The 20,575-nt window shown below is 43.3% G+C and overlaps 1 protein-coding gene across 2 annotated transcripts in view; it reads left to right on the forward strand.

Annotated features, from left to right (window-relative positions):
- Positions 1 to 20,575, forward strand: part of myo5aa (myosin VAa) — a 227,639-nt gene that overhangs the window by 68,080 nt on the left and 138,984 nt on the right. For both annotated transcript variants that reach the window (XM_084337837.1, XM_084337836.1), the window contains exon 3: positions 11,096 to 11,267. In XM_084337837.1, coding sequence (XP_084193963.1) covers positions 11,096 to 11,267 — 172 coding nt within the window. The remainder of the gene's footprint in view (positions 1 to 11,095; positions 11,268 to 20,575) is intronic.

Here is a 20,575-nt window from a genome sequence, read left to right on the forward strand (position 1 = left end):
CGGAGACGCAGAAAAAAGCTACCAAATCCATTCCGACAACTCCGAGACAATTCCGAGACTGACTAGCGTTGCACGTAACAAGTCTCAGTCTCTCTCTCTCCTTCAAGTAATCAAACGTTACACTATAAAAACGAACTCGATCGTTGATAATAAGTTGATATATGAACTGGATAGTTCATATAAGCCATTTTCCGTGTGTGTGTGTGTGTGTGTGTGTGTGTGTGTGCACGTGCCTGTCCCAACTCTGGTCTTTGGAAAGTTTGATAGTATTTACTGAGGATGGCCAGATAATGTTGATATTTAAACTTATATTTAAAAAATATTATACAGAGAGAAGCTTCAGCAAGTAGAAAATGCTGCTGACAGACAAAAGAGAATCCCTCACTGAGGAAAACACAAAGGCCTAACCATCATGTATCACAATGGTGATGTCAGCCAGAGATGGGGAGAAGTATGGATCTTTAAAGGACATCTCTTTAAAATAAATGACATTTTAGTTTTTTTCTGATTTATTTTAAACAAATTATTATTTAACTATTTAATTATTATTTAGTTATTGCACTGCACTGGCAGTTGAACTGCATTTAACTGAATTGAAAAAAAAGAAACCTCATAACTGAACCATGCGCTGAACATTGAACTACGCACTGTTTGCAGATGTACTGTTATTAAAGTTAGTTAAAAACATAATTTTGTATTGTTTTTTTTGGTTAAATCCAAAGGAAAAAATATAACATCCGAAAACAGGAAAATGTTTAACCGAGAAATCCGAAAACAGGAAAAGATAAAACGGATTTCATAGGGCCCTAGTTAAGGTGAGTTAATAAATTCACTCTGAAAATCTGCTCCACTCTGATAAACGGACTCTTTGGTCAGAGCGTCCAGTTGTATGTGCCTCCCTGTATTGTAAATAGTTGATGTGTGTTGTCACTACTGTATGTATAATTGTAAATAAGTTAATTTATGTGCAATCGTTTCATTTCAGCTCAGTGTAGAGAAATGCAGTTAATGCACCGATACTAACAACTGCCTTACTTGCGCGCGTCTATGACGACATGTTGACACCACGTATCCGTGACGCGCACGCCCCGCGACAACACTAGTCGTTTCGGGGCGCCTACCACCCCCCCTGAAAAGAATGCTACTTCCATCTTTCTCACTCCCTCTGGCTCTCCTTTTTCTCTCTCTCCCATTCTCCCCCTGTCTTTCTCTCACTTTCTCTCCTACTTATATCTCTCTCCCTCCTTCTGTCTCTCTCCCTCTCTCTATCTCTCTCACTTTCTCTCCTACTTCTATCGTTCTCCCTCTTTCTGCCTCTCTCTTTCCCTCCTACTTCCATCTTTCTCACTCCCTCTGTCTATCTCTCCTTTTTCTCTCCCTCCTTCCTAGTGATGCACCGATGTGGAAATTGTGGCCGATACGATAACCGATATTAATATTGCTGTTCTGGCCGATACTGATATTTACCGATGTCGATATCTCTGTATAGAAAAAACTTTTTTATGATAATCAAATAAAGTTATTTTCCAAAATGCATTTTTTTTTTTTTTTTTTACTTTTGTAACTTATTTTCAGAAATGACTGATATTTTAAAACTATTTAAGGCCAAAACAAGTTAAAAAAGATTTTTATAATTTTTTTAATATCATATATATAAATTCTTGATATCGGACCGATACCTATGTGTAAAAAAAACTGCCTGATATCGGCCGATATTGTATCGGCGGCCGATATATCGTGCATCACTACTCCTTCCCTCTGTCTCTTTCTCTCCTACTTATATCTCTCTCCCTCCTTCTGTCTCTGTGTGTGTCTCTCTCTCTCTCTCTCTCTCTCTCTCTCTCTCTCTCTCTCTCTCTCTCTCTCTCTCTCTCTCTCTCTCCCTCCACAACTATAAAACACTATTGCATCTCATTATTGGTTACTGGTTTTCCTCTTAGCACTCTCCATAAATTAGAGCTTCTAGTAAAGACGCCCTGAGGAGCTACTACTGTATATCATTGAGATGACTTCCTGAGCACAGCAGCAGTCTCATCCCCTATTACTCACATCACAGATGTTAAAAGAAGCTCTCCAGTCACATTGGAAGCTTTTACAGGATTGCTTCTAATGCTGTGTTGTGTGTGATTGTTGCATAGTTCTGTCCATGTGTAGGAGAGACGCTACACTATTATTTTTTTATATAATATCGTCAAAATATAATAACTATTTTGTCTTTGCGGACCCCCTTGAAAACGAGATGGTTAATCTCAAGGGGTTATTCCCAATAATTTTTTTTAAATTGACCTGTGAACACCGCCCTTCAGTCATCAGTATTTAGGAAAATGCCAAGAACACTGAGAAGACGTGTTATAATTAGTGCTGTCAGGCGATTAAAATTTTTAATCTAATTAATTACAGGTTTTGTAATTAATTAATCTAATTAATCGCATTTTAATCGCATATTTATATTTCATATTCATATAAATATTTAAAATTCAAGGACATTACATTATTGTGGCAGGTGACTGATCAATTAAATACACCAAGAAGAATGCTTTAGAAATCTATTTTATTAAATAAATAAAATAAATAAAATGAAAACATACCTCTCAATAAGGTAACATTTGTTGCTGATACAGCTAACAGTTTACACTAAGCTACAGTATCCTCAAATCAGGGTCTACTGCAGGGTCTACTGCAGGATCTAGTGCAGGGTCTACTACAGGGTCTACTGTATGCATGACATCTATTCCTCAGCTTGTTTACATTGTCTGAGTGTAAGGCTGCCCTCTTCTTTTGGACTATGTGACCTGCAAGTGAAGAATGCTTTAGAAATCAATTCTATTAAATTGAATAAATAAATAAATAAAATGAATGAAAACATACCTCTCAATAAGGTAACATTTGTTGCCGATACAGCCAATAACAGTTTACACTAAGCTACAGTATCCTCAAAAATCAGGGTCTAGTGCAGGGTTTACTACAGGGTCTACTGTATGCATGACATCTATTCCTTGAGCCAATTGCTAAGACAAACAAGCTTCAGCTTGTTTACATTGTCTGTGTGTAAGGCTGCCCTCTTCTTTTGGACTATGTGACCTGCAAGTGAAGAATGCTTTAGAAATCAATTTTATTAAATTGAATAAAATAAAATGAATGAAAACATACCTCTCAATAAGGTAACATTTGTTGCTGATACAGCCAATAACAGTTTACACTAAGCTACAGTATCCTCAAAAATCAAAACAGCCCACAGCAAGCTAGTGTCTGGGGGCATGACTACAGGGTCTAGTACAGTGTCTACTACAGTGTCTGGGGGCATGACTACAGGGTCTAGTACAGTTTTGGTCACCGTTAATGCAAATGATTGCAGTTTCCACTCAGTATCGATCAAGTGCACTGTGACACCCAAATAATTATGATTGCCCACCGACGTCCAGTGATCACCCGTTAGGGCCATTGGGCCAGCCCGTGCCAACACTTCTTCCCTCGCCTCCCTCTCTGTGTCATACATGTTGTGGATCCTTTTCATCACTGTAGCTCTCGAGGGTAGCTTGTAATTTGGGTCAGACGACGCTATTCGAAATGACTCCGCTAAACCCTTATCTTCCACTATAGCTATTGGCCTACAATATTTTGCTATCCACTTCGCGACGCTGTTGGTTAGTTTGTCTGTGGTGGATTTACTCAACCGTTTGCCTAACGGTAATTCTCCAAGAGTGGTTTGACGAAGCGTGCGAGTTGCTCTGGAGCTAACGTTAGCTACACTGGAGCTGCTCGAACAACTTGCCTGGACATGTTTAGCGTTCATGTGATACGTTAGACTAGAGCAGCTTCGGTGATACGCAAATTCTTTTTGACATAAGCTACATATTACAATGGTCTTGTTTACTGTCCCATCTATATTCTTTTTGAAATTGAACTTGCCGTTCATAGGTCCCAGGAGTATCGCCTCGGGTGATGCTGACATCTTGTTCCAGCTGAGCTAATTCCTTTGTGTGTTTGTTTTGTTTGATAGACGACGCATGTGTGAAGTGACGATCAAGTAGGCTACGGGTCATTCAATGGGCCAAGTTTAATACGCCCAACTCAAGCGTGGATTTCAAAATAAAAGCGCACCGATTTGCCACTTGTCTAAAGTAAATATAGGTCGGCTGTAATTAATTTTGCGTCAATTTTCATAACGCGATAATTTGCTGTGTAATTAATTAATCTAATTAACGCGATAAACTGACAGCCCTAGTTATAATATTACGGTATTCCGAGTAGCCCCCCCATCTCCCTCATGTCACCATCTTGGTTCTTTGTGCTCTCTATACAACAATGGCTAAATGTTTTACCCCCATCTCTGCCATCAATCTTCAATCTATTTGAAAGAGAAAATCCATCCTGCATATCTGCCATGTTTGAGACAAATCAGGTACTTTGTTATTGCTTTTACAGAGGGCACAGTGAAACGGATACACACGGAAGTAATTACAAACCTGTTTAATTACACACATTACACACAAGTAATACATAAATGATCAACCAATCAAATATTGTGTATGCAGGGATGGAAGAAAGATATTTTGGCACTAGCCTCGCATGTCTAATGAACTGCTATGACTGTCTTATCCATCATCTATATTCTGGATAGTGATGACAGTTTATTTTTAGCTTGTTTACCATAGCCTATGGATATAAGATAAGATGATCAAGATGATAAGATGATCCTTTATTGATCCCCTTGGGGAAATTCGGGTGTCAAAGCAGCATGGGGGGGGGGGGGGGGGGGGTGGATACAGGGTGGGGGGGATGCATAGCTTCACAGTTCTATATACACTATAGGTACACTTAAAGTATAGATACAAATACAATAATATAAAAAAAAGTACAAACACAAGATAGTCCAGTGATGAGAGTCCAGTGATATTAGTCTCTAGTGCAAAATATAAGATGGTCAGTACGGTGATGTGAGTCTCTAGTTCTCCAGTCCCCACCTGTCTGAAGAAGTTCACCATTATCCCTGTACCCAAAAAATCTACGCCCGCTTGCCTCAACGACTACCGCCCTGTAGCTCTCACCTCCATAGCCATGACGTGCTTTGAGAAGCTAGTGAAGGGCTACATCTGTTCCTCCCTCCCCATCAACCTGGACCCCCTGCAATTTGCATATCGCCCCAACAGGTCCACGGAGGACGCCATAGCCCATGTGCTGCACACAGCAGCATCACACCTGGACAAGAGGCAGGGGAACTATGTGAGAATGCTGTTCATCGACTACAGCTCAGCATTCAATACCATAGTCCCCTCCAAACTCATAGCCAAGCTCAGGGACCTGGGCTTTAACTATCTGCCAGTGGGTCTTGGACTTCCTGACGGGTAGACCCCAGGTGGTAAGAGCAGGCAACTGCACCTCCTCATCCATCACGCTCAACATAGGGGCCCCCCAGGGCTGTGTTCTGAGTCCCCTCCTCTACTCCCTGTACACACATGACTGTGTGGCACAGCGGAACAACAACACAATCATCAAATTGACACAGCAGTGGTGGGCCTGATCTCTGCCAACGACAAGAGGGCCTACCTGGAAGAGGTAGAGAATCTGTCGCAGTGGTGTCAGGAGAACTGCCTCTCCCTGAACGTCAGCAAAACAAAAGAGATGATTGTGGACTTCAGGAGTTCGGGGGTCAGGGACTACAGCCCCCTCAGCATCGACGGGGCACCGGTTGAGAGAGTGAACAGTTTCAAGTACCTCGGAGTCCACATATCCGAGGACTTGACATGGACCACACACATTGACAGTGTTGTGAAGAAGGCACGGCAACGCCTCTACTTCCTCAGGCGCCTAAGGAAGTTCCAAGTCAGTCAGAAGATCCTTAAGAACTTCTACTCATGCACAATAGAGAGCATCCTGACTGGCAATATCACCTCCTGGTTTGGGAATAGCACCGCACAAGACCGTAGCAGACTACAGAGAGTGGCCCGTTCAGCCGAACGCACAATTGGAGGGGGGCTTCCCACTCTCCAGAACATTTACAACAAGCGGTGCATGGGTAAGGCTAAGAGAATTATCAAAGACTCCAGCCACCCAAACAACTGCCTCTTTGAACTGCTGCGGTCAGGCAAGCGATACCGGAGTCTCATGGCAAGCACAGAAAGACTCCGAAGAAGCTTCTATCCCCAGGCCATCAGGATGCTCAATGAACAATAACACTATGTAACAACCATCAAATGCACTCACAGCACACACATCCACACGCACACACTCACTTTAAACAAACGACTCACTGCAGCACCCACTTTACACACTTTAGAACACCTAAACACACTATATTTATTGGTAAAGAATTTGCACTACAACCCATTCCTCATTACACCTTACTGTAAATTGTACCTAAATTGTACCTCATCCCATTTCTGCTTTGCAATATAAGTATATTGTATATTAGTATATTGTATGGTAACTCAGTTACTTCTACTCTGCATTGAACATTGTACATATGTACATACTGAACACTTGTGTCTACGTACGCGACTTCTATTTTATACTTGCTATACTTATTTTATTTTATACTTATCTATTTTTGTCTAGCACAGTCTCTGGAGCGTAACAGAAAGAAGCATTTTGTATAAAAGTATTCTGTACTTCTGTATGACAACTAATAAAGAAACTTGAACTTGTGACAGTGATAGTTCTGGCAGAAGATAATGTGCCAGACAGACCAAATGCTCAACAAGGAGGAAGATTCACTTTTTGAGATATCATGATGATGTGAGGCATTGCATTTTTTTTATTGCAAAAATGCAGCAGGGTGATGTAACTGTCTGCAGAACTGCAAGGAACCTATTGTCGCCTGTGTTGGCCTCGACCACGTGTGCGCAACTCGCACGATAAGCAAAACACAGAGGGCATTATCCACCATGCTAATATGGCAACTACCCATGATGCTCATGGGCTACACTTCGGGACAGGCTGAGAGTCAACAGCAATCGGAGAGAGAAAAAAAACGATATCTCATCAACACCCAGTCATTAACATCGCCACATGTAGGTACAAGGCTACATCACTGAAGCACATCATGGCAAGTTGACCTCTCTATTACTGAAAGAACAGCAAGGTGTGTAGCTTCAGGATTTTCCCACTTCTTGGCAAATTCAAGACATCCAACTATCACTTCTAAATAAGAAATATGTGAACAAAATGCATACAAAGTACAAATGGACTGCATTTATATATATTTATATAGCGTTTTTATCCAAAGCACTTCACAACTTATGCCTCACATTCACCCATTCACGGCAGAGGCAACCAATGCAAGGTGCCGACCTGCTCATTGGGAGCACGTAGGGGTTAAGTGTCTTGCTCAAGGACAGGAGAATATTTGGGGGAAAAAAGATCATTACATAAACATTAAGTTATTAAATATTTGAGTGAATGAATAATGAGCTAAACTAAAACCACATCAAGTTGAAACGACAAGGGAAGAGAGAAATGTTTCTATATGGGTAGACTATAGGGAGGTGGATAGTTTTCTAGAGTAGACTATATATAGTTAGGTGGGTAGTTTTCTAGAGTATATGGGTAGACTATAGGGAGGTGGGTAGTTAAGATTATTGTGTGGTGAGGTGGACTTGGAGAGCGCAGATAATCAAAGCAAGCTTTAGGTCTCAGGGACAGTCAGCCTTAACAGCCTTCCTGTAGTGATATTACATTTATATTAATAGAATAAGCTGACCTAGAAAAATAAGATTTCTGTGAGGCTTTTATTAACTAGCAAACTAGACATGCTAGTGCCTTTGGTCTCAACAGCAGCACTGTTGACATTTCCAAAAACGGGACCATCTCTTAATATAACCTATTCAATATATATAGGCATTTGAAGCAATCTATTTCATATTCATTGTTAAGATTAGAGATACAATATATATCTGTATCAGCCGATGTTTTTCTTTTTTTGGAGTTTGTTAGGGTAATGTTACTCATAGGCGGCGCGTGAACCGGACATTAGGGTAGGCTATATAGAGCGGAGCGTGCAACATTTTTCCTTTTTTGTCAATACACACACACACCCACTAGACTAGGCTATGCGAGGCGAGCCCCACTAATTTAATATATAGTGCAAATTAAGTGTTCAAATGAAGGCATCCAATAATAGATTAACCATTGTCTTACCTTAATGCAGCAAAATGCGACGTTTCGTCCTGGCATCATTAGGGATGGGTACCGAATTCGGTACTTTTGAGGTACCGAACCGAAACACGTCGGTACTACAGAGTATCGATTCAAGTGCATGTTCTTTAGCAAGCGTCCAGAAACCATCAAGCGGTCCAATGTGTTCCTGAGGAAGGAGGGAAGGAAGGAAGAACTAGAACTTGTTTCCCACTTCAAATTCCTTGGGGTCATCTTGGACTCAAACCTGACCTTTAAGAAACACATAAAGAAAGTGAGGAACACCATCAACTTCAACATTTCCAACTTCAAACAAATACGGCCCTCCCTAACACTTGAAGCCGCAAAGACATACTGTATGGTCTTCTCCCACATTGAATATTGCCTTCTAAACTGGTCATTTACTGGGGCCACAGCCATGAAACCCATAGAACAACTTTACAACAGAGCATTGAAGGTATATGACAGGAAACAGTACTCATACCACCACTGTAAAATCCTGGATAAGCATCAAATTTTACATTTTGAAAACCTCAGACGTTATAAAAGTTCCTGCTTTGTATATAAATGCCTGCACAGATTAGCCCCTCCCCCTCTCAAGGAGTTTATCCATGAGAAAAGGAACACTGGAGTAGCCACTAGGTCAAACACCAGAGGGGATTGTGAGGTCCATTTTAGAAAGACCGCCTTCAGCAAAAATGTTCTATCGATAAAGGGAAGTGGAACATGGAAAAAGGGAATGTACCACCCTGTCCACCTTTAGGGGCCAACTCAGGAAATGGCTGTTAGACAGCCAAATATGCACTCATTAGGGATGTTAGTGATGTTGTACTGACTGAATGTCATGTTAGTGTGGTCATGTCAGTGATGTCAGTTTTTATGAGTTTTTATGAATGAACGTTGTATGGTCCGTTTTGTGTTTGTTTTATGTTAGGACTATGGGTGGAAATTAGCCCTGTGCTATTCCCGGCATATTTACGTCCTTATCATGCTGTGATGTTATGCATACACATGTAAATGATGTTCATTCATTTGCATTGTCCTTAATAAACAAATCTTTTTTGATCCACTTTTTCTCCCATTTTTCTATATTTTTCTCCCATCCCAATTTCGTATCATCCAATTCAACCCTCCCCTGTCACGAACGCTGTTTCTTGCCTCCCACAAGCCGGCTGCAATGTGGACTAAGTCATACATAGCACAAGTCCCCTCCGGTACTTGAGGTAACAGCAGTCGCATCTTTTCACCTGCGCAGCTCGATCTTTCAGTGTCGAGGAGTAACGCGTGGGAGGCTCACGCTGCCCCCGACACTTCCTGATTCTACTGCGCAGGCGCACCAACCGACTTGTAGGAGTCGCTTGTTCACAACGTTCGATCCCCACCCTTCAGTTTTCCCTCCCCGTAATACGGCCAATGTGTATTACTGCGGACGACCAGCTAAACTGAAAACAATGTGGAGAGCTGGATTCGAACACGCGAATCCTAGCGTCTCCACATTGGTGGTGAGTGCCTTGCCCACTACACCACCTAGCCGCCCCTTAATAAACAAATCTTATAAGTGAGATACCAAATTTTTTTCTTATTTTTTCTTTTCCCTTTTTTCTTTTCATGTCAACGTTCACACGCACAATATATGCTTACAGTACCTAGGATTTGACTTGATTCAACAACAAAGCAGTCGGAGCAATGGCAAGCCGAAAACTGTTGAAAATTGTAGTTATTTGAAGTTTGGATATTTTTTTTTACGACGAGGTAGGTACATTTTATTTTGAGACTAAAGTACAGAAAAAAGGTACCGTTGGATACCGGTATCGATTCACAGGTACCGGTACCGTATCGGTTCAAATGTGAAAGGTACCCATCCCTAGGCATCAATGATCTTTTCTGCTTTAACTTTGTCTGTGAGATCACTTTCAATGTGAAGCAGACTGGTGCATTGTTGTTCTTAGCCAGTTTTGGATGTGATGTGCCTCATTGCTGAGAAAGACCGTTCACAACTTGAATCACAAGTTGCAGTGCTGACAGCAATGAAGGGAACATTTTTCGTAATTTAGATCTCATCATGCTTTGAAAACAATACAGTAGCTCTAAAAAGTTTCCACGATTTGATGACCTCAGACTCTCATGTCCTCTTAGAGCAAGCCCTTGTTTGCCAAGATAAAACAACATACAGCCTCAGGTGATCCGTAGTTATGCCCAGGGACAGCCCGGTGCAGCTTCTAAATTACTTTGTTTACCGTATATCCATTTTGCTTTTTGAAATTTGACTCAAAATTGTGCGCTGGTGTTCGCTACAAAGCGATCGGCGGGCTGAAATTCAGAACACAGATGTTGCTTACTGCGGCCTGCGGGATCAGGATGATCATGTGAATGATGTGATTGGCTACATTATTTAACCTGAGCCTATGCGTGATTGGTTACTGCCTGTACCTGGAATGTTAAACGCTGCCACCGATTGACACCTTCGTCGTTGACACCTCGGCCAGCGGGCTGCAGCACAAGACACAGCAGCCTGCGCACATTATATATACATTTAAAAATTTCCAGCATAATATTTTGAGTAGGCATAGCCTAGCCTGGCCTTATATACCCGCCGCCTATGATGTTACTTACATGTGACAATGACACAGCACAGGATTGTGCGATAACGTTGTTTCATGTACAAATATAGTATGTATAAAATTGTATTATCAGTTTGTTTTATTCATACATTTATTCAGCCTAGAGTGAAGCTGCACATGTCCGCCTCCATTCGTGCCTTTGCATTCCTGCTGCCTCTAAACTTTGTTTTGCGCTGTATCTGAATGTACTAGAAGATGTATGTCCTACGGGGATGCTAAAAGTAAATCCAATCAAATCTTATTTTAATTGTATCTTATTTGTATCTACTGCAGCTCACTCTAAACCTCCATTTCTCCTTTGTCCATCTACTGTGTTATGTTGTCTTGGTCACCATCGCCAGAATGTTGAGCACAAGCTGGACCCCAAGACGAAGAACCTGCCTTACCTGCGCAACCCTGACATCCTGGTGGGAGAGAATGACCTCACAGCACTCAGCTACCTCCATGAGCCAGCCGTGCTGTACAACCTCAAAGTTCGCTTCTCCAACTCCAAGCTCATCTACACTTACTGCGGTAGGCAGCCACACAAACAGACATACAGGCATATTTATTGTTGCCGTCATGTGATGTCACTGTTTTTTAGGGGGGGGGGGGTGTTTTTATCAAAGTGAGTGTTTACACATTTACTGTCTACGTGGAGTACATATACACATTTACTGTCTACGTGGAGTACATATACACATTTACTGTCTATGTGGAGTACATATACACATTTACTGTCTACGTGGAGTACATATACACATTTACTGTCTACGTGGAGTACATGGCCCTCATTTATCAAGTTTTCTTAGAAAGTATTCTATTTTCGTTCTTAAGCACAGAATTTAGAATGTGTGCACGCACAAAAGAAACGGGATTTATCACATGTGCGTACACAGGTCCTACGCGCACCGGTCTTCATAAATATCACCTTGCTCCTAAGCTTGAGCTTGTGCATGGTTTTAAGTATTTGCATACCAGAACCGCCCCGATTATCCATATATGGTCATAAAACACCCCCATGGGATGTGAAATAATGGACTGACCCGAGGGAATTGCGTGTTATGGAGAAATACGAGACAGGCTGACAGACATGTACACGTACGGTGATGTCGGATATGATATCTCTTAAAGACCATATTAACTAATAAAGCCCATGCTGGAATATGACTGCCTTTTTCCGTTTTGTTCGATTAATACCCAGGGATTAAAGTTCTCCTCAATTGTATTCCAAATTGCGACGGATTTTCCGTACATTTTCTACCTGCTGCATATGATTTCTAGAGGCATACAATCTATTTTGATGTCAGTATTGGGTAGCCTATATAAACAATAATACGAGAGCATATACAAGAACAATGAATCTCACTGCCATGTATGATGTAGCCTATACGCCATGTGTAGCCTGCCTATGTGATAAATACAAACATGAACTTGAATCCCATCATCATATTTACATAGTCTGTCCACTATGTTTATTACTTTGTTATTTCCCCCCCCCTATCTATGTAAAGCGACCTTGCATGGGTCTCTTGAAAGACGCTATATAAAATGAAGCTCTATTATTATTATTGTTATTATTATTATTATTAAAATACTGTCTTTTACTGTTAGTCTCAGTGAAGTTTCAACGGAGCGAGGTAATCTATTCTAACCAACAAATTGAAGTAGAAAGCATTTCGTTGTGGCCAATCATATTTGGAAACATGACACAAAATAATAGTGTCGCTTTTTATTTGAAACAATATTTAATCGCGTTTGGTGTAGGTGGGCGTTCTGTAACCCCTTTCGTGACTGTGATGCACCTCAATAGGAAACCAACCTAGATTTACCCTGAAGGACTGGTTCTAACCGAACCGTTCGTTATACAAGAATCACAGAGAAATGTCAAAGGTACTCACATTTGCACGAGGGTTTCGGACAGAGATACGGGATGGTTTGAAAGCTCGGCGTTGCTAATAAACATTTTAAATATTTTTTATAAACTGGTCAACACGGCATTATTTCCGGCGTTGGCTGCCTGGTGTGATCACAGCGCATGCGCATCATGCACACAACGCCGGAAATAATGCAGTGTTGACCAGTTTATAAAAAATATTTAAAATGTTTATTAGCAACGCCAAGCTTTCAAACCATCCCGTATCTCTGTCCGAAACCCTCCTGCAACTGTGAGTACCTTTGAAACGTCTCTGTGATTCTTGTATAACGAACGGTTCGGTCAGAACCAGTCATTCAGGGTAAATCTAGGTTGGTTTCCTATTGAGGAGCAAGTCACTGTGGGCACAAAGTCAAGTTCACATTCAAATTGATAAATCCCACACTTTGCTTAGAAATGGTCGTACGCACGGGTTAAGCACATATCTGTGCGTATGCCACGTTGATAAATGAGGGCTCATTACTTTTTACTTGAACTTGAGGACTGCATACTTTTTTTTGCAAAGCTTCGCTTTATACTTTATATGTATAGCACATGCATGAGCCTGATCTCTTTTGAAAGATAACATTCTGAAGTTACTAATGTAAAAAGGAAAATCACTTTCAGTGCTAATGAAATAGAGTAACAGAGGTCTGAACTTGAACTTGTGTAAAAAAATAAAAAATCTGTAGTGGTTGCAATATCCCCCCCCCCCCCCCCCCAAAAAATAGGTATAAGCTGGAAAACACTGGATCCATAGCCAAATCTTATAAAAATCCGTCTTTGAGAGAGATCCGGGTAAACCGTGCGACAAAAAAAAAAGCTCTCCAAAATCCATTTCCTCATCCATGGCCGTTCATTCTGAAGTGTGATTCACTTCTGGTTTTTGCTTGTCAAGTTTCACCTAGATCCCTTATTTGCACCACCCCTTATGGGGCATCATTGGAAAGGTACACTCACTTCGCCATCAGTAGATGATTAGCAGTTCTGGAGCGTCGGGAGTCCGGGGTGGTCATATGACGCAGTGCGTAAAAAGACGCTCACCTGACATATCATCATGTAACTCGAGAACTGGGGCACTGATTTGTTTGAGTGAGGTGGCATTCGAACGGCAACAAATAGATATATATATATATATTTTTTTTTTATTGATCTTTTTTCCCCCTCCATTTTCCTCCGATTTTTCTCCCATCCCAATGTTAGTCGTATGCCAATTCCCAATCCCCTTCCTGGTCTGCGCACTTACCCCCCACAGTCAGATCATCTGGGAGAGTGGAGGCTACCACGTGCTTCCTCCGACACACGTCCAGCCAATCAACCGCTTCTTTTCACCTGGCAGCGCGGATCCTCCCCGAGAGGGCGTAGCATGTGGAAGGATCACACTATCCCACTCAGGTCCTATCCGCGCTTAGCAGGCGCCCCGACCGAACTGTAGGAGTCGCTGTTTACAACGACCCGGACCCACCCCGCCAGCTTCTCCCACCCTCTAATACAGCCAATTGTATTAGTGTGAACGGCTAAATGCAGCCCAGAGCCGCTAGACGCTCACAAAGTGCAGTGACTTTCGTACATTCTGCGTACATGCACGTCGGGACGTATACGTCCCGGTGCACGTTATGTGGTTAAACTGGGTATTTTTCAGGGTTATCAGCCAGTAATCAACTCGTCACCTGTGGTTCCGTGAAGTTTCTGCGTTGTGTTGTTTATCTGTCATAAACATATTCTCAAGATGGAAACAGTTCTGAAAGTCTTTGAAAAGTCTATTTACCGGTCGCTCCTGCTATCAGCTCGATGATGGTTGAGGCCTAGTGGTTAGCCAAAAGCCTTCCCTGTTAACCGAAGCTAGCAATCTCGTGGCATTCCCCCTCCCCCACCGGCTATCGGAGGGTGAAAGGGATTTCTGCTGTCTCTCTGTCAACGTCCCTACGTGTCAGCTTCGTGTCCTAGTCTACTTTAAACCGGAAGAAACTCACAGCTATAACGTCTTTCCCCAAGCAACGGTGGCCATCCCCGTAGCCACGCCCCTTCTCTCATTACTAAGTGACACAAAAAAAAAATTGCTTTTCATTCATCTATTTATTTAACTGTATTAAACAATATAAAACGAATTGGCCATAATTGACTGAGCTGAGGTTGATCACATGATGTACTCGAGTACTCGTCTTTTCCGGTGTTTTAGACTTTTATTTTGAAGCCCACCGACCGGAGCTTTTCCGGTGTTTTAGACTTTTATTTTGAAGCCCACCGACCGGAGCGGAAGTATTGTTGTTATTATCCTAGCTGCCTAGCAGAACGTATTGAGCGGACAACTTGTCTCGTCCGGTTCTGTGTTTTTGAGCTAATGATAAAACAAATGTTGATTGTTGGTGAACAACTAACTTTAGGTTAGTTTTAATGTTGGCTACTAACGTTAGATGCAGCTACTACAGGCAATCAACGATGAGGAGGAAGCGTCAAAGCCGTATAGAATAGCCCTGTGTGCGTACTTAGGCACGACTCGAAACTACCTGTTATAATAAATTAATTCATGTTTAACTTGTCCCCGTGTCCAGTCCTTTGACTAGCCCCACCCGTTCATTGTAAACAATGATGCATGTAATTGTATTAACGTTATTGTGTGTTGTAGGCAGCTATGCTATACATTGTATTTCGTTTGTTAGCTATTTAGCTAATATTGAATAGCATCAACGACGCTAGATCTTTAATCTTTATTCTTTATTTAGCAGTCCAGTTTCTCCGGGCAGTAGCGAGTAACTACTTGGGTCTAAAAATAGCTAGCCTACACTACAAAGAACGCTACTTGGTTAAAAGGAGCAACACTATTGAGAAATGTAGTTAAGCTATGTGCTTACAGGAGCTCCCGTGCTGTGCTCTAGTAACGTCAGCGGCCCGCCTCCCCACACGTCCGGTTAGTTGTGCACGTTATATTAGGGCCGGGGGGATTTATGTTCCGCAAAAAAAGTTTCCATACCATTGCAATCGCTCGGTGCACAGCCCGTACTGTACCGGAGGACCACATTGAGGCGGTACAGTACGTATCCGCTTACCATTACACCCCTAATATACACGCAATGTGTTTCCCCGTTTCAATGGGATAACACACACAGAGGAAATGTATGTCTCAGCGTTTACAGTTTAACACGGTTGTTATAACCAGAAATGAAAACCATTGATTTCATCAATGTGGAGTACATTTACCGTATATGGAGTACATTTACTGTCTATGTGGAGTACATTTACACATTTACTGTCTATGTGGAGTACATTTACACATTTACTGTCTACTGTATGTGGAGTACATTTACTGTATGTAGAGTACATTTACTGTCTATGTGGAGTACATTTCATTACCCTGGGACAGTGTTTCTCAACCTGGAGGGAGTTCCAGGAGGTCCCCAGAAAAATTCTTCTTCTGCCATTGGAGTCTATGGCAGCCAATACAACCATATGGCAGAAAGTAATGACAATTGGCAGACTGATTTGGGACAGTCAACTGACCCCTGTCACCAAGTCCCATGTCCCCAGCTCTAACACTCTAGCGCCAACAACGTGTCAAAGTTGGAGGTGCATTTATGCACAACTTTTGAAGTGTGAGTCTGATTTTTTTAAACCGGTACCGTTGGAATCCTTGGCTCAAGCAGAGTTTGCCATTTGCCGCCATATTGGATTGCAGCCATTTTGCATTTTGTGAAAACACTTAAAATGCTAATCCTACAGATTTCCCCCAATCTGCACGAAATGTGGTACACATAAACTGTAGACCAATGCCTACACAGGTTTGAATTATGTTTTAGATTTTCCAATGCATTCGCATTGGAAAATCAACAGCCAATTGAATTTGGTGACAAAGCCACCAAACAGGAAGTTGAGTCATGTCTCAGAAATGCTTTAACACTTTCCGTGCCACGGGTCCGGTGCCCCGGAACCCTGTTGCGTGCCAATGCCCACTTCAATGATAGAGCTCTCATATTTGCGAACGCATAAACTATATCTTAAATTATGGCTATGTGTATAATATGGCCATCGCTTATCAATGACTTGTTTGCAGTCAACATTGTCGAAACGGATTGTTTTTTAATCGGTTCATTTCCGTTTTATACCATTTTGAAAAACTATATATAAATATAAAGATTCTGTGATAATCGCCCGTTACTGGAATACACAAAAAACGTTATTTATTAATCGTTTTCAAATAAACACTAGATTATCGATAGTATATGTGTACTTATGCACGCTAATAGAAGCGGGCTGAAAAATCGATTATCCATTTCCTGATCAGCACACACACACACGCACGCTAGGGATGTGCATCTCCATCACTGAGGCCGATGCGATGCTCATCTCGATACGGTGCCAACAATACGATACATTAACGATACATTTGAAGCACCGGGTGATGCGATGTGATACGATTCACCCCTGTTGAGATACGATACGATTCGATACGATTTGATTCAACATAATGCGATTCGGGGGGGCGATACGATGCGATTCAACACGATGCAAAATAATGATAACATTTTATGGTATGACAGAGGATTTGGTTGTATTCCTTATATGCAGCTTATATTATTATTAAAAATAAAATAATCTACTGTAAGACAATTTATATAAAAACTCTTGGGTGCCTAAGAAGACTTTTGCATAGTACTGTTTTTTCTATCCACTTTAGCTAAAAACACACACACACACAGACACACATATATATATATAAGAGAGAGAGAGAGACAGAGACAGAGAGACCGAGACCTTGAGGTACCAGGAATACCTTGCATAGGTATTCACGGTAACTTTAGATATTGATATGTATTCCGGTTACTTGTGAAAAGGAGAGGTTACCAGGAATACCGTTACCATATAGGTATTCACGGTAACTTATATGTATTCCGGTAATTAATTAATTGAAGCTAACACATCATGGAGGCCCAGGCCGTTAGCTACAAGCTAACAACACATCATGGAGGCCCAGGCCGTTAGCTACAAGCTACACACACCCCCCCCTACATGTGCCCCCCCTACATGTGACCCCCCCCCCCTCCCTACATGTATCTTGTCTCATCAGGGCAGAGAAAGTGTTGACGAGACAAAACAGAGCAGAGCTTATTGAGATCAATGAAGATACACTGTTTTTCTTTTTTTTTTATCTACTTTTTCTCCCATTTTCTATATTTTCTCCCATCCCAATTTCGTATCATCCAATTCAACCCTCCCCTGTCACGAACGCTGTTTTTTGCCTCCCACAAGCCGGCTGCAATGTGGACTAAGTCATACATAGCACAAGTCCCCTCCGGTACTTGAGGTAACAGCAGTCGCATCTTTTCACCTGCGCAGCTCGATCTCTCAGTGGCGAGGAGTAACGCGTGGGAGGCTCACGCTGCCCCCGACACTTCCTGATTCTACTGCGCAGGCGCACCAACCGACCTGTAGGAGTCGCTGTCCACAACGCCCGATCCCCACCCATCAGTTTCCCACCCCCTAATACGGCCAATGTGTATTAGTACGGACGACCAGCTAAACTGAAAGCAATGTGGAGCGCTGGGATCAAACAGTCGAGCCCAGCGTCTCTGCATTTGTGGCGAGCGCCTTGCCCACTACGCCACGTAGCCGCCCAATGAAGATACACTGTTATCTCACACACACACACATTCTGTACACACACACACACATACTGTACACACACATACTGTACACACACATACTGTACACCCATACTGTACACACATATACTGTACACACAATGTACACACACACTGTATACACACATACTGTTCACACATACTGTACACAAATACAGTACACACACATGCATACAGTACACATAAATATTGTACAAACGCATACAGTGTACACCCACCCACACACACATACAGTACACACACACACTAGGGGCACGTCCGCTCTGCCCCATATCTCAATATGGCAAAGAGTGGGACGCGATCGCCAGTACGAGTATATAACGATAGGTTATGTATATAACCTAGTTATATGAGTACTGGCTGAGCATCCCGCTCTTCGCCATATTGAGATATACCTCATCTCTAGTACCTACTGTACTACATGAACGAAAACAAAACACCCTCGCATTTGACCAGGCCCCGCCCCAGTGGCTTACTATAAGACACCGGGCGTGGTCACCACTCGCCCTTCCTCGGGAAAAGTTTTCCATCAGAAACCCCCCCCCCCCCCAAGGGACCTTAGGGCACGCTAGAGCGGGACGCTCAGTCAGTACTCATATAACTAGGTTATATACATAACCTATCGTTATATACTCGTACTGGCGATCGCGTCCCACTCTTCGCCATATTGAGATATGGGGCAGAGCGGACGCGAGGCCCGACAAATGTACCCCCTGAGGACCCGTAAGCCCACACCAGGGGGGAGGGGAGTCCCGTCACCCCTCCTTCCTAGTGAAGAGGGGGCGGCAGTCAACTCCACCCAAGTGCGAAAAGAGGGAACTAGAAACCTCCAAACGCACAGCACAGGCGGGACCACGTGTGACACAACACCTTGTGGTCCACACCCACACATCCCTGCTAACCCACCGAAAGGCGGGAAGCAGGGGAGGTTCCAGACCTCGGAACCGCCTGGGAGACAGAATCCCCAGTCATGTCCATGAGGTAAAACCTTACGAAGGGACCCGGGGAGGACCATGAGGCCGCAGCACAGATGTCCTCCACCGAGGCCCCTCCTAACAGGGCGGCCCAGCCAACGTGTAGCAAAGGGCAATGCCCTCGCACAACCAATGGGACAGGCGCTGTTTCGACAGTGCCTTACCAGCACAAGAGCCACCGTAACAGACAAAGAACTGATCGGTAGCCCTGAGGTCCTGAGTCCGGCTGAGGTAAACCCCCAAAGCCCGGACCGGACACGACAGGTGAAGGCTCGCCTCTAACTCACCAGCGTGAGGAGGCGGATGAAACGCCTGAACCACAATATCCCTGGAGCGAAAAGAGCTCCGGATATTTTTTGGCACGAAGACTGGATTAGGCCTCAGAGTTGCACCGCTATTGACACGAATAGACAGGCACTCAGGCCGCACCGAGAGAGCACAGAGCTCACCCACGCGCTTAGCGGAGGTGATGGCCAGCAGGAACGCAGTCTTGAAGACAGCTGTTCCAAGGTGCCTGCTCAAGAGGCTCAAACGGGGCCGAGGACCAATTGAAGGTCCCAACTCGGAGACAGAGAACGTTTCACCGGCTTAAGGCACCGAGCGCCAAGCAGGAAACGCTTCACAAAAGGGTGGCCTTACACCACTCTTGGAAAATACGCCACCTACCCGCGTAAACCGCGATAGTGAAGGGAGCATGCGCGTTCCGGATGGTGTCAACCACAGAAAGATCCATCCTCTCCAGACTCACCCTCTCACCAGCCAAACCATCAGCGGCTGGCCCAGCACAGGGAACTAACACAGAGACCCGTGCGCTTGAGAGAGGGCCCGCGATGACCAAGGAACAGGCCACGACAGGGCTACCAAGAGCTGGATCAGGACCGGGAACCACACAGCTGCGCCCCGATCTGGCGCAATCAGGATCAAGGTCCTGCACTCCTCAACGTACCTGCCCCGACAACTGACCTAACAGATGTATGGGGGGAAAGAATCCCAGGCGGCCACGGCATCGGTCCCAGACCTGCCTGACTATGTCCGGACGTAATCCCCACTTGTCAGGGTGAGGATCGCCCCGCGACATAGGTTGCGTGCCCATGAGCCAGGGTCGTAACAGTTGGGGGCTCGTCCGGGATATTTTACCCCTAGAACTTTGTTTGGTGGTTTTTTTTTTTTTCTTTTTTTTTTACACGGGGTGTCATGGTATTATGGTTTGGGTGGTGTTCGTTACATAACGTGGGGGCTTGAGCCATTTCGTCAAACAGGTGAGTATGCCGTATTTGTTTGTAATTTGATGTGACTACTTATGCTGTTAAAATATAT

This window comes from Notolepis coatsorum (genome assembly GCF_963971535.1).
Source record: "Notolepis coatsorum genome assembly, chromosome: 20".
Lineage (NCBI taxonomy): Eukaryota > Metazoa > Chordata > Actinopteri > Aulopiformes > Paralepididae > Notolepis > Notolepis coatsorum.